Source organism: Primulina tabacum, chromosome 15 (assembly GCF_025594145.1).
Source record: "Primulina tabacum isolate GXHZ01 chromosome 15, ASM2559414v2, whole genome shotgun sequence".
NCBI lineage: Eukaryota > Viridiplantae > Streptophyta > Magnoliopsida > Lamiales > Gesneriaceae > Primulina > Primulina tabacum.
Genome location: NC_134564.1, coordinates 2,424,173 through 2,436,386, shown reverse-complemented (window position 1 = coordinate 2,436,386; position 12,214 = coordinate 2,424,173). Strand labels below are relative to the sequence as shown.

The 12,214-nt window shown below is 37.4% G+C and overlaps 2 protein-coding genes and 1 long non-coding RNA gene across 12 annotated transcripts; all 3 read left to right on the top strand.

The window, feature by feature from the left end:
• The first annotated feature begins 1,267 nt into the window (after window positions 1-1,267).
• Window positions 1,268-4,687, top strand: LOC142527278 (uncharacterized). 7 transcript variants are annotated; one of them, XR_012815433.1, is made up of 3 exons: window positions 1,268-3,125; window positions 3,277-3,338; window positions 3,929-4,687. XR_012815433.1 is itself a non-coding variant. In XM_075632035.1 (2 exons), exon 1 carries the CDS (start codon window positions 1,347-1,349, stop codon window positions 3,078-3,080), a length of 1,734 nt encoding a protein of 577 aa, XP_075488150.1. In that variant the 5' UTR covers window positions 1,268-1,346; the 3' UTR covers window positions 3,081-3,125; window positions 3,929-4,686. The 7 variants fall into 7 exon arrangements, 3 of the variants coding, with proteins under 3 accessions (XP_075488150.1, XP_075488151.1, XP_075488149.1); XR_012815434.1 differs by lacking the exon at window positions 3,277-3,338 and having other exon boundaries at window positions 3,929-4,011; window positions 4,179-4,684; XR_012815432.1 differs by having other exon boundaries at window positions 1,268-3,338; window positions 3,929-4,011; window positions 4,179-4,684.
• A 533-nt stretch (window positions 4,688-5,220) lies between these two features.
• LOC142527279 (beta carbonic anhydrase 5, chloroplastic-like) lies at window positions 5,221-11,812 on the top strand. 4 transcript variants are annotated; one of them, XM_075632038.1, is made up of 9 exons: window positions 5,221-5,544; window positions 5,660-5,727; window positions 7,272-7,421; window positions 7,502-7,550; window positions 7,628-7,741; window positions 7,881-7,934; window positions 8,183-8,271; window positions 8,348-8,450; window positions 9,297-11,812. In XM_075632038.1, the coding sequence occupies exons 1-9, from the start codon at window positions 5,461-5,463 to the stop codon at window positions 9,495-9,497; spliced, it is 912 nt and encodes a 303-aa protein (XP_075488153.1). In that variant the 5' UTR covers window positions 5,221-5,460; the 3' UTR covers window positions 9,498-11,812. The 4 variants fall into 4 exon arrangements, with proteins under 4 accessions (XP_075488153.1, XP_075488152.1, XP_075488154.1 ...); XM_075632037.1 differs by having other exon boundaries at window positions 8,345-8,450; XM_075632039.1 differs by having other exon boundaries at window positions 7,231-7,421; window positions 8,345-8,450.
• Window positions 5,734-6,971, top strand: LOC142527282 (uncharacterized). Its single transcript, XR_012815435.1, has 2 exons — window positions 5,734-6,144; window positions 6,669-6,971. It is a non-coding gene; the product is annotated as an uncharacterized LOC142527282 (long non-coding RNA).
• Window positions 11,813-12,214: the final 402 nt, after the last annotated feature.

Genomic DNA, 12,214 nt, shown 5'->3' with positions numbered 1-12,214 from the left:
CCCAAGCAATTTTAGCTGATCCTATAAAACTCATTTTTAAAAGTTTAATGAATCCTTCTCTGTTGAGATCAAGTGTTCTTGCAACGATTCTCATAGCAGATATCCAGTCATCTAGGAGATCTTTTATGTTTTTGAAATCTAATACATCAAGGTTAAGCATAACCCCATGAGGATGTATCGGTTCTAAAACAGTTTTCCCATAGGGTGTTTGGTGCAAGAGAATTTGATTTCTCCTTGTCATTGTTCCCGCTGGGTGTGATTCTTCACCTGTATGGAAATCATGTTGAGATTCTCTCATATTTATATTCTGAGATCCCACACTTTCCTTTGGTGGTTCCTGAGAACATGACCATGTTATAGAAGGTGGTTCATCTCCCGTTGTGTTTATCTTGAGATCTACAACTTTGAGATTTGCGAAAGATTCCGCAAAGTCTTGTAGATCCTCCAGACAAATCCTTTCTAAGGTTGTCATCAGATTAATTTTTTTTTCTGAGACATATTTAATTAGATTGATCATCTTTTCTTCTTCAGTTAAAAGGTTTTAGAATAACTTTGGCCTTCCCTCTTTGATTCAGTTCCAAAGGATGGTGGTAACCTTCCTTCTGAAGTCCTCTTACTAGAACTTGGTTGTTGTTAGAGATTTTAAATTCTTGTTTGAATATCTTTTAATATTCCAAGAATTTCTCCTGGTTTTCAAGGATTTTTTTTCCATATGTTGTGGTACATAATACATCATATTGCTATAATTTTGTACCGTCTTTTGAATTTCTCTAAGATCTCCGGAGAGTTTACATGAATCCGATAATATTTCTAAGAACCTGTTATTTTGAATAATAAGCTTACCTTAGGACTTTGATAGGTTCTTTCTTGATATCTAACTTTAGTTAGATCTTCCAGTTGCAAGTATTCCATATTTTTGAAATAGTTCCTGTAAAGAATTAATCTCGAACCTGGGTTCGGATTCATGTAATTTGAGAAATTCTCCTCCTCAAACATTTAATTACTTGATAATAATAATTTTGTATGTTTGAAATAATTTTACTTCGCCTCTGATACCATTTTCTGGTCCAGTAAATCAATCATTAGAAATTACACTTACAAGGGGTATTTTTGTTTTTTTTAAATTTTTAGGGAGTTTAGGCAAATATTTTGAAGGGTAAGAAATTAGAATAAATTTGAGTTGGATTTTAGAGATTTATCTACAGTTTAACCGATATATATTTATAATTGGTTTTTAAAAACAAAAAAAGCCAAAACAAATTATCTATGACCTCAACTGGACTTTCATTTTATTTCACCGGCTGCAAAATCCAATCTGCTGAAATTTCAGGACGCAGTAAAGAGAAATGGAGCACACATTTTTTCCGACGACCACCAGGCGGGCGGAGGCTGTGCGTTGGCTGACAATTTCGGAGAAGCTACTTTCTGAACGTGATCTAATGGGGAGCAAATCCTTTGCGACACGCGCGCGTGACGCGGTTCCGACGCTCGCCCCCGCTGACGAGATCCTGGCCATCGTGGATACGCTTCTCGTCAGAGACATCCGGATCGGAAACAACCAGCAGGACTGGTACTCAATCCTGGGCCTCACACCGCAGCAGGGCCAGGACTCCGAGCTCGTCGCGGCCCGGTACCGAAACCTTGCGCTTATGCTTAACCCGCAAAGAAACAAATACCCTTTAGCCGAGGAGGCCTTCCGCCTGGTTGTCGACGCATGGTCTTTACTATCCAACCCTTCGCGGAAAGCCATTTACGATAAAGAACTCTCTTTCTATTTTCACGCTCAGCAGCAGCAGCCGGACCCATTTCATAACCAGAGCACCACAATGCCGCAAAATTTCATCTTTTTCGGTGCTGGCGGTCCGAGTGCCGTAGCTCAGCCTGAGGTACACGCTGGTGGAAGCAGTTGCGTTCGTGGGAGTAATTTTTTTCGCGATCAACAGGTAAATACACAACTGCAACAGAAGAATCTTTTGGATTTTACTTCGGGTTCCAATTTATTTTATGGGTGTGGGTCAAAGTCGAGCGAAGAGCCTGCACATAAGCAGGCGCCACCAAGTTATACTGATTTTTCTGGTAATGCAACTCGTGTTTCCGGGTCAATCCAGGAGCCTGTAAATGACAAGCAGAAACAGCCAATGCAAGATTACTCTAATGTTAGTGATAAGGACAATGCTAATGCTGGTGAGAGTGTAGAAGACGATGAAGTGGAGGAGGTAGAAATAGATACAATGAAAGTGCAGGATGAGGATGATGATTTGCCTTTTTGGACTGCATGCCCGTATTGCTATTACATGTACCAGTATTCTGGTGTGTATACCGATTGTACTCTGAGGTGCCAGAACTGTAGAAGAGCGTTTCAGGCCGTGGCAATTCCCGCGCCACCACCAGTAATGGCAGGGCAAGAAGCTTATTTCTGCTGCTGGGGTTTCTTTCCATTGGGTGTGTCAATGGAGAATTGGGGGAAAAATATGTCTGCATCCTCCACTTGGACGCCATTTTCACCTATGTTCTGTGGTCCACGAAATGGGCATGGAAAGGGGGTTGAAACGAAGAATTCGGGTCCTAGAATTTATGTTGATGAAGATGAGGTTTTTGTTGAGATCTCGGACTCGAGTGGGTCTGACACTGGTTGGCAGATTGATGGGGAGCCAAAGAACAAGAAAGTGAAAAATGTCAAGGAGAAGGGGACTAATGATTTGATGCCTAACAGTAGCGCCAAGAAAGCTCGAGATGATAAGCGCAAGAATGTCAATGTAGAAGATGGATTTGCATCACGAAATAGGGTGGTAGAGATGCTGAATGAGACAGCTAGTGAGCCTAATAAGAAAGGGGCAACTGCTAATGCTCGAAAGCAGCCTAACAGGGTTGCCAAGAATTTCGGAAAGTTAGATTTAAATGTTGAGTTTAGCAATGAAACTGAGGAGCCTGCACCTAAAGTGAACCAAGGAAATGGACCTGGTCGTGGTGAGGATGATAACATTGAAGGGATTGGCTTTTTCGAGGGTCTTGATGAATTTCTAAATAGTCTTCCAATTCTTAATGGTGTTGGTGATGATAAAGTTGTGAAGGCAGCTTAGGAAAGCAAGACCTTGTGGTTTTGTGGCATTTGGTAACTACTGCAGGTTCGTGGGCAGTTTGGTGTAGAGAGTCATATTTAGTGGTGTTGTTTTGATATGTGGCAGTAAATTATTCAGATCTGCCAGGATATCCTTTTCCTGTGGCCAAATTATGTTTATATATTTGCTAAGCATGGTTTTTTGACCTGTTTTCTAGCTGACCCTGGTTTTTTGGGTGATTGGGTCACTTGCTTTACTTCGAATGTCACTCTGAAGAAGGTACCTTTGTGGCTTACATTTTGGTTATGCTCTAATTAAGTTCTCTAAATGATTGAGTTCTCAGTAATATTTTGTTATATGGCACAAAAAATGTATTGTGTTTTTGGATACTACACAGCACGTGCCGGATTTTTGTGAAGTTATACCCTTGTCACTCAACTTCTATGAGTTTCTTTTAGAAGTCATCCAGGCATGTTTTGACTGCCAGTGGAATCTTATTATCAATAATGAAGTACGTTTCAATACATAGTGTTCCTTCCAAATAACAAGTAATGTTGGTATTTCAGTTAGTTATGTGTAATAGTTATTTCTTCTGTGTAAAGATATTTTGCTTAATTTAATTGTCACCGTCTTCATCTAACCACTTACTCAAGTATGACCTTAGAAACAACACACACACACATTTAAAGTCCGAAGTTGGACTAAAAAAATTTAAAGCTACATCGTGCTTTCATCCTGCAATTTGTGATGTTTCCACGCTAATAGAGCTTCTACATGTGATAGAGGTATCCTTCAGAATGCAGGTTATTTGCACTGCTCTCGTTTGAGCAATGTTTATTAGTTTGCTTTCTTTACTCTTTTATTTGTAGTGAATCACTAACGGATGAAATTTGTGATGTTTCCATGCTAATAGAGCTTCTAAATGTGATAGAGGGCGCCCTTCAGAATTCTGGTAATTTGCACTGGTCTCGTTCAAGCCATGCTTGTTCTTTTACCTTCTTTACCATCTTTCATTTGTAGTGAATCACTAACTTTATGCCGCAACTGTGCTTCTCGTATTCTGAGTTGCTTTATCAAATATCTGGAACAAATTGTGAAAAGGCTTCTATCTAATCTAAGTCTTTGTTGACGTAACATCAAAATTGAAGCATTTCGCTAGTGTTGTCAATGCCTTGAATTTCGAAGCAAAGTATGATTTTTTTGATACATGCCTTTTAAGCGCCGCCGTGGAAGAAAATACTGTGGGTTGATTTTTATGGTTCCTCCTAAAATGCAGCGTCTGGGGCTAGTTGAAGCATTCTGCATCCGTTTTTGGGGCCTAATTTTTGTATTTTTTCTCTCTTTACCATGAAGCGTTCTTTCTTCTTAGCATTGGCTTTTTCCTATGAAATTTTATAGACATGTAATATTCTGAGTTGGGAAGTTCTATCCTTCGTTGTAGCTTCTTCTCTAGCTCAATCTTCGTGCATCAAGCGGATCTGCTTGACGACAGTTCGTGCTTGACGAATAAACACGGCGACTTTTAACGATGCCTTGTCCCGTTTTGGCTAAAAGATCGAATCCTAGTGGTTCGGTTATTGTTCTTGAAATTAAATGGCAGCTAAACTGATAGATAAACTGTGACAGATGATGAATTTATTAAGGTTGTAGTTAGAAGATTTTGATGTCGGAAGAAATGAATGAATTTGAAATAACACTAAAATCATCTATATAATAAAATTGATGATATCAAATTCCTTAATCTCAAGAAAGAAGCTATTTTAGAATTTAGATTAAGGAAAGCATGGTGTGTATTTTCCTAGGCGCAACATAATTTTGACAAACAAGACGTTTTACTGCCACTATGTGGTAAATGTATAATTTAAATTAAAATCTTTGGATAAAATTAAAATCTTCTGTCATTAACTCAAATCAGACAATTTTATGCCTTTAATTTTATTTGATTTTTATTCTTTATCCACACAAAATTATAAATTTTTTTGAAAATTATTATCGAAAATAATATAGTTTTGAATTCTAACATACATTTTTTTTATATAAAAATTTATTGTATACACACGCGCCGCGCGTGGTGTGCCAAGGAAAACTTAACCTTCCGTTTAAGCAAACAGGCGTTTATAGACAGACAGCTATCTAATTTCTCTCCTCTCTATTTTTTCAGTGCTCTTGTCGACCTCGATTCAATCGATTGATTTCTAACAATTAGAAAACGTTGCTGTCTCCGTCTTCCTTGGAGGACACGTGTCCTGTCATCCAACCAATGAACGTTGGTTCTAAACTGACACCAGATCCACGTATTTATGAACTATTTATTAGCTGTGTGATTTCTCCAGCATTTCTTGATTTCTCGTTCGCTTAGCAGCAGATTCTGCAGCTTGAAGTGCTGGGAAGAAATCTGTTAATGGCTAAGGCACTGTTCCATTCGTCACCTCTGTCTTCTTCCTCTTCTGTGGACATCTCCATGATTTCAGCAAAGGCCTCCACTGTAAACTTTTGTTTCTTGCTTTTGTTATCTGTCTGTATGAATTGTATGCAATCCTGTCTGATTTCATTTGGTTTGATTCTTGAGATTGAGGTGTTTTTTTCTTCTTTTGGAGCAGATCTTTGGTACCCATTTGAGATCTTCGGAAATTGAGCAGACCCATTTGAGATTTCCGGATTCTTTCAAGTAGGTGCTGCAAAGTTCAGATCTTTCTGCTTATTGTTTTTTCTGTGGGTCTTATTTGTTGATAGAATCGTTCTTTTCTTTGCTGTGATTACATCAGCCGTGTACATGCGTTTCGTTTGTGATAATATATGGTTTCAGATTTTTTTTTTTAAAAAAATCTGTAATGTGTCATTGCTTGTTTCACACCACTGCGTGTTCAATTGAACATGTTTGATGAAAATTCGGGGTTTAATGAGATAAGGTCGTCGAGTTAGCCAGATTTTACCTGTGCTGGATAGTTTCAAATGATAATTTGAGAAACCAAATTTCCCTCCAAGGATTCATTTGTTTAGAGCCTGACCGAATTCGCCAAGGAAGATCAACTTTCACATTTCATGCCTACACGTGTTTGTTTAGATATAGTGATACACTTAGGATGTAAACGAACCAAACCGTTTGTGATCTATTCGAAGATCGATTCGATAAAAGCTCGTTTGAGCTCGTTTAACGAGGCTCGTTAAGATAAACAAACCAAACTCAAGCTTTACAGTATTCGGCTCGTTAGCTCGTGAATATGTTCGTTGGTAAGTTCATGAGTAATCTTTTAGATGAAAAAATAATAGTTTTGATATTTGATTTATTGATTTTGCATATTATTTATGAAATATATAGAAAAATCTATTAAATTTATTTATTATAACAAATTTACAAATTTTAATAAGAATAATATATTTTTCTTTAAATATATAATTTACTTTTTAATTAATTTAATGAAAATTTAAATGTATAATTCATATTTATTAAGCTTGTTTAGGCTCGATAAAGGCTTGAATAAGCTCGTGAGCCATTCATATATTCGTTAAATAAAGCTCGAGCTCGACTCGATTATAAACGAACCAAGCTCAAACATTCAAGAGTTCGGCTCGACTCGACTCGATTACATCCCTAGATACACTAAAGAGTAGAAACTGGTGTTTGATCTTCTTGGATGGGCAATGTAGGCTATTTTTTTTGTGCGGCACACATGATATAATCATTCAACAGATTTAGTATGTTTGCTCTCTGTTTTTACTTCCTTTATCGAAGGACAGGGGGTAAGACGTGATGGAGGGTTTATTTCCAAGATTTCATTTTTCATGACCACTTCTCATCAAAACAGGAAACTCTGGCCCCCAATATCACCGATAATAATATTTAGAATTTGTAGTAAGACTCTGAACAGTGGTTCTACTGGTTACTATTTCGCGCTCGTTTCAATTTACGAAGATGAGTAACTAACACTAGAGGATTCATTTATTTAAGCCTTATAAATCTTATCAACTTATCAAATCCTCCCTACAAATATGAGTGGAACAGAGGTGTTTTAGGTCTATATATATTGTCTTACGGTGTTTTCTATGTCGTGCTCAACTTTTATGACTCTAGAGTCCCATGAAACACTAGGAGTTTGATCCAAAGAGAAAAGCATACTTCTGTTTAGAACTAAATTTGCATCTTGTGATATAGGGTTTTTTATTAATTCAGTGCCTTTTGTGCTGTCAACTTCCTTTCATGGATACTTAAAGGAATCCAACACTCCGATTGAATACTTCAATGGAGTCTCCAGTCTTTACTTCAGAGATCATGGATAAAAGTGCAGTAGTGAGCAACAAGGCACTCAATCAATTCAAGGAGTTGAGAAATCGATTTCTTGGTTTCAAAAAAGAGAAATACTTGTAAGATCATGTAATGTAAATCTACCTGCAATTATAAAGTCAAAAACCTTGTTCGTTTTACATTCATCTTATTTTTCTAGGCAAAACTTAGAACATTACCAAAGCCTTTCCCAAAGCCAAGCACCTAAGGTATCATTTTCGGATTCTTTCCATCAATTTTTAAAAATCTTTTTATCACGGTAAAATTCTAACATTTTCAAGAACAGTTCATGGTGATTGCATGTGCGGACTCACGAGTTTGCCCCACCAGCATCCTAGGATTTGAACCAGGAGAAGCTTTCGTGGTTCGCAATGTGGCAAACTTGGTGCCCCCTCACGAGGTATGATGTAGAAATTATCTGGGGCTTACAAATCTATAAATTAAGAAGAATGATACTTTACTATATTGGAATTGAGTTTTGCGATGTACTATTAAAGATGTTATTCTGTATGTGATTCCCACATACTCTTCTAATGCAGAATGGACCTTCAGAGACAAATGCTGCCCTTGAATTTGCTGTTACTTCTCTTGAAGTAAGTAATTATTTGCTAGTCGAAACTTTAGATTGTCTGCCACTCTGATCAATTTTCTCTAGCAACCATCTGTGCAAAACTGAAGGAAATTTTAGGAATTTATTAAACATCTGTTAAAAGATCATTGTGAAAGGTTTTTAGAAAGCCACAAACGGTTAAAAAGACTAAAAAGGTTTGTGTAGCATGAAATCTGGACGTATTCATCTTATCATAAAGTACCTTATCAGAACATCAACCAATGTCTGCAGGTTGAAAATATACTAGTTGTTGGTCACAGCTGCTGTGGAGGAATAAAAGCCTTAATGAGCTATCAAGATGAAATAAATAGTAATTCAAGGTTTTGGTTAATTTCTCACTTATCTTCATCTTGATTTCTTAGTGCTTCTCACACCCGCCTATTTGCGTTCCAGTAGCTTCATTAAAAATTGGGTGATTGTCGGAAAGGCAGCAAAGTTGAAAACAAAAGCTGCTGCTTCAAACCTCGACTTTGATCAGCAGTGCAGACACTGTGAAAAGGTGTGTTCCCTGTTATTCTCTGGTTGTATTTGTTGTATATGTGTTATCTGATTTAGATTTTTCATGTACTGTGTCATATAAAATGCGATAAAGGTTGTTTTTTAGCTCCTGTGTCATGAATATGCCCGAACATGTGTATGAAACTTAGAAAATGAGTTCTGTCTTCAATTATCATACATTTTGATTGAAGATTTCAAGCCTCAAGGGTGGAAGTCGAAATATGATAATCAAATCATATATAGTCTTAATTATTTGTAGATTCGATACATTATGATTTTCGTGAGGTTACTTAAATATCTTAAGAATAAAGGCTGAGAGCATATGAATAAGATAAATTTTAAGACCGATGACATTTATCGTAGGAAAAGTTGTGGTTGATTAAAAGGATGTATTTGAGTCTCTTTTTGTTTTAGCAGCGACCTATTCGAACTCTACTAAAAAATAGTTCAATAATGAAGCTAGAGTTGGGTCAATCAGTAATTTTTAATCTCAATCTGTATTCTATTATTTTTTGAGTAATTTGAAATCTCACTCCATGAGTTCAATTTTTCGAGCGACAGTTGAGCTAAATTTTGTTCAATTACTGACATAAACACCCTTCAATTTTTGGGAAATGAATATTAAATATATATTGTTATATTTTGAATAAAATAGTAATTTAAGGAAAATAAAAAATAAAAAAAAATTTGTGCTCGGATGCTCCATGAGCCTTGTGCCCCAGGCTCGCTCGTGAATTTTTAATCCTTATAACAACTCAAGCTCCACATTGCGATTATTGGTGCATATAGGCTATAGTACATTCCAGTCTCTTGGCCGCATACTGATTACTCTGTTCAACTTGTGCAGGAATCGATTAACAGGTCGTTGATGAACTTACTCAGTTATCCATGGATAGAAGAACGGGTGAAAAATGGGATGCTTTCGATTCATGGTGGCTACTATGACTTCATCGATTGTACATTTGAAAAGTGGACCCTTGACTACAAGGGAAGCAGTTCGAAAGCCGATGGGGGTTACTCGATTGGCAACCGAGAATTTTGGAGCTGAGTTTGCTGTCATAGGTGATCCTTTGTATTTGATATACCAGAATAGATTTTTTTTATTAGTTTCTTATTTAGAGATTATGTAAGAATTGAAATTGTTAATGTCTGAATTTCAGCTATATGTACACTTAACTTTTACAGACACAGAATTCAGACTTTGAAAAGTGAATGTTTTTTGGATGAAGTGGTTGTCCTTTAATTTGATATCAGTTGATGAGTTGAGCATGCCATGAGGTAATCAAGACAAATTCATCAATGCTAGAAATCCAAACACTGGAGCCATCCATTTGTGGTGAAATGACAAACATTTTCTGCATGCGAAGGCATAGGGGAGAAGTCTGAGTTCGATATGAAGTGATAACGAAAAAAATATCCCACCCCATGTAATTAAAAAAAGAGAGAAATCTCATCACATGAGGATGGATTTATTAAGATAAAAACTCCAAAATTTAATTTAACTTTGTAAATTATATATTAATTTATATGAATAAAATCGACATATATAAAATATTGGGCTAAATTGTGGAACCAGTAATGTCCGTATGCATAAACAACTCTTCCAATGGTACTTTGAATATAGTTGGTCTAGTTACATGTGAGAATACTATTGTTCAGAAGTTGATCAAACTTAATGCCATACGTTGTGCCTAGATTGTAACTGGACAATGAATTCTCTTACTCGAACTCAGTTGTTCTTATAGCAAGCTGGACTTATGTATGCATAACTGTGTTCTACGCGACTCCACGAGATTAATTAAACCAAGTTGTTACATGAATCTTATGAACCATTATAAAGTTTAGTAGGAATTTTTCAGAACTTGACATGGGGCAGAATTTTATACTGTTTCTTGAGCTAGCTCGACTCGATAATTTTTATAGGAGCTTGATTGAAGTATGTGGATTTTTAAGAAACTTGAGTTGAACACTAGTATATATCATTACCTACCAGGTTGAATAATTTATTATAGGTGTCCAACTAGGAAATTTTGACATGAGTTAACTGATACGTAATTGGCATTATCAATAAAGAAGTTGAACTAACCTGTATTTTTCCTACAAACCAGGCCAAGGGAGCTTCTTGTTCTTGGCATCCCATCTCTATATAAGCTGGTGCAGATACTTTTTCATGCATCATCGGGTTAAAAAGCAATTTGCTCAAAAGTATATTGAATTATCAATCTATCTTCTGCTGATAGCAATGGCTTATAGCAACAATCATACTATTTTCTTTCTGTTGCTTATTGCTTTATCTTCGATAACAGAGGCGCGACACCTCCTGGAAACAAATTTGGCTGAAGTTCCTAAGCCTGAGTTGCCTACATTACCAAAACCTGAGATTCCGACTCTTCCTAAGCCGGAGCTGCCCACATTGCCAAAACCCGAGCTCCCCACGTTGCCAAAACCAGAACTTCCTACACTGCCAAAGCCTGAGCTTCCCACAGTTCAAAAGCCGGAGCTGCCCACATTGCCGAAACCCGAGCTTCCTACATTAACAAAGCCCGACCTTCCAGCATTCTCAAAGACAGAGCTGCCAACTTTGCCAAAACCGGAGCTTCCAACGTTACCAAAACCCGAGCTTCCTACACTCCCAAAGCCTGAACTACCAACTTTGCCAAAACCGGAGGTTCCTACATTGCCAAAACCTGAGCTTCCAACTCTACCAAAACCTGAGCTTCCGGCACTGCCCAAGCCTGAGGTCCCCGTACTTCCAAAGCCAGAGCTGTCTACTTCGTTGAAACCTGAGCTTCCCACGTTGCCAAAGCCCGAGCTTCCTATACTCCCAAAACCTGAACTTCCAACTTTGCCAAAACCCGAGCTTCCTACACTCCCCAAGCCTGAGCTGCCAACTGTGCCAAAACCAGAGTTTCCCACGCTGCCAAAACCTGAGCTTCCCACATTGCCAAAGCCCGAGCTTCCTACACTCCCAAAGCCTGAGCTTCCCACATTTCCAAAGCCCGAGCTTCCTGCACTCCCAAAGCCTGAGCTACCAGCTTTTTCAAAACCGGAGCTTCCCCCACCTTGCCAAAAACCGAGCTTCCTACGATGCCAAAACCTGAATTGCCTAAACTGGCGGTGCCAGAAGTGCCAAAAGCTCCATAAGTTATCACTTGGGATTTTAAAATGATTATCATGGAATGGAGTGCTATAATTTGTTTCAAAGGCGATTTGGGGTGATTGATATATCCGTTTATTGTCGATTTTCTTTTTCTTTGCATTGTTTTCATTTGCTTGTACCTTCGTTTAGAGATGTTTCCATTCCAGTGTCCTTATTTGCTCCAGTGATTCGTTATACATTTCATATATAGTTTCAGTTTGCTTTATTTCTGCTGCCTATTTTGATGATCAGATCTATTGTCTTTTATTGTACTCTTTCTTTGATTATTGCACGGTTTCATTTGTTGTATGACAAATCTAATGGCATCAAACTCATCAACTTTCGTTTAGTTTAAGGAACAAGCAGTATTCATTGATAAATCAGACAGCAAACCAACCGTCTGCAGAAGAACCATTTGTGCAAAAAATAATTATCCTTAAATTTGCTTACGTCTAGTGCCTTTCTAGAGTTTAGAATTTGAATATTTCTTGAATTTTCGAACTTCCAATTCTCTACTAAATCTGCAAAGAAAAAAAAAAAGAAATTAACTTCGTGACTGCTAATCGCATATGAACCAAGTGCAACAGCTAAAATACAGCTTAACATATGGAGCTGATTTCGGTTTA

What these genes read in the sequence shown, in the direction of transcription:
- LOC142527279 (XM_075632037.1), top strand. Translation starts at nt 5,461, where the DNA reads ATGGCTAAGGCACTGTTCCATTCGTCACCTCTGTCTTCTTCCTCTTCT. An exon ending in AGATTTCCGGATTCTTTCAA is followed by an intron (nt 5,728 to 7,271) that starts GTAGGTGCTGCA and finishes GGATACTTAAAG; the next exon opens with GAATCCAACACTCCGATTGA. An exon ending in ACTTGGTGCCCCCTCACGAG is followed by an intron (nt 7,742 to 7,880) that starts GTATGATGTAGA and finishes CTTCTAATGCAG; the next exon opens with AATGGACCTTCAGAGACAAA.
- LOC142527278 (XM_075632035.1), top strand. Translation starts at nt 1,347, where the DNA reads ATGGAGCACACATTTTTTCCGACGACCACCAGGCGGGCGGAGGCTGTG.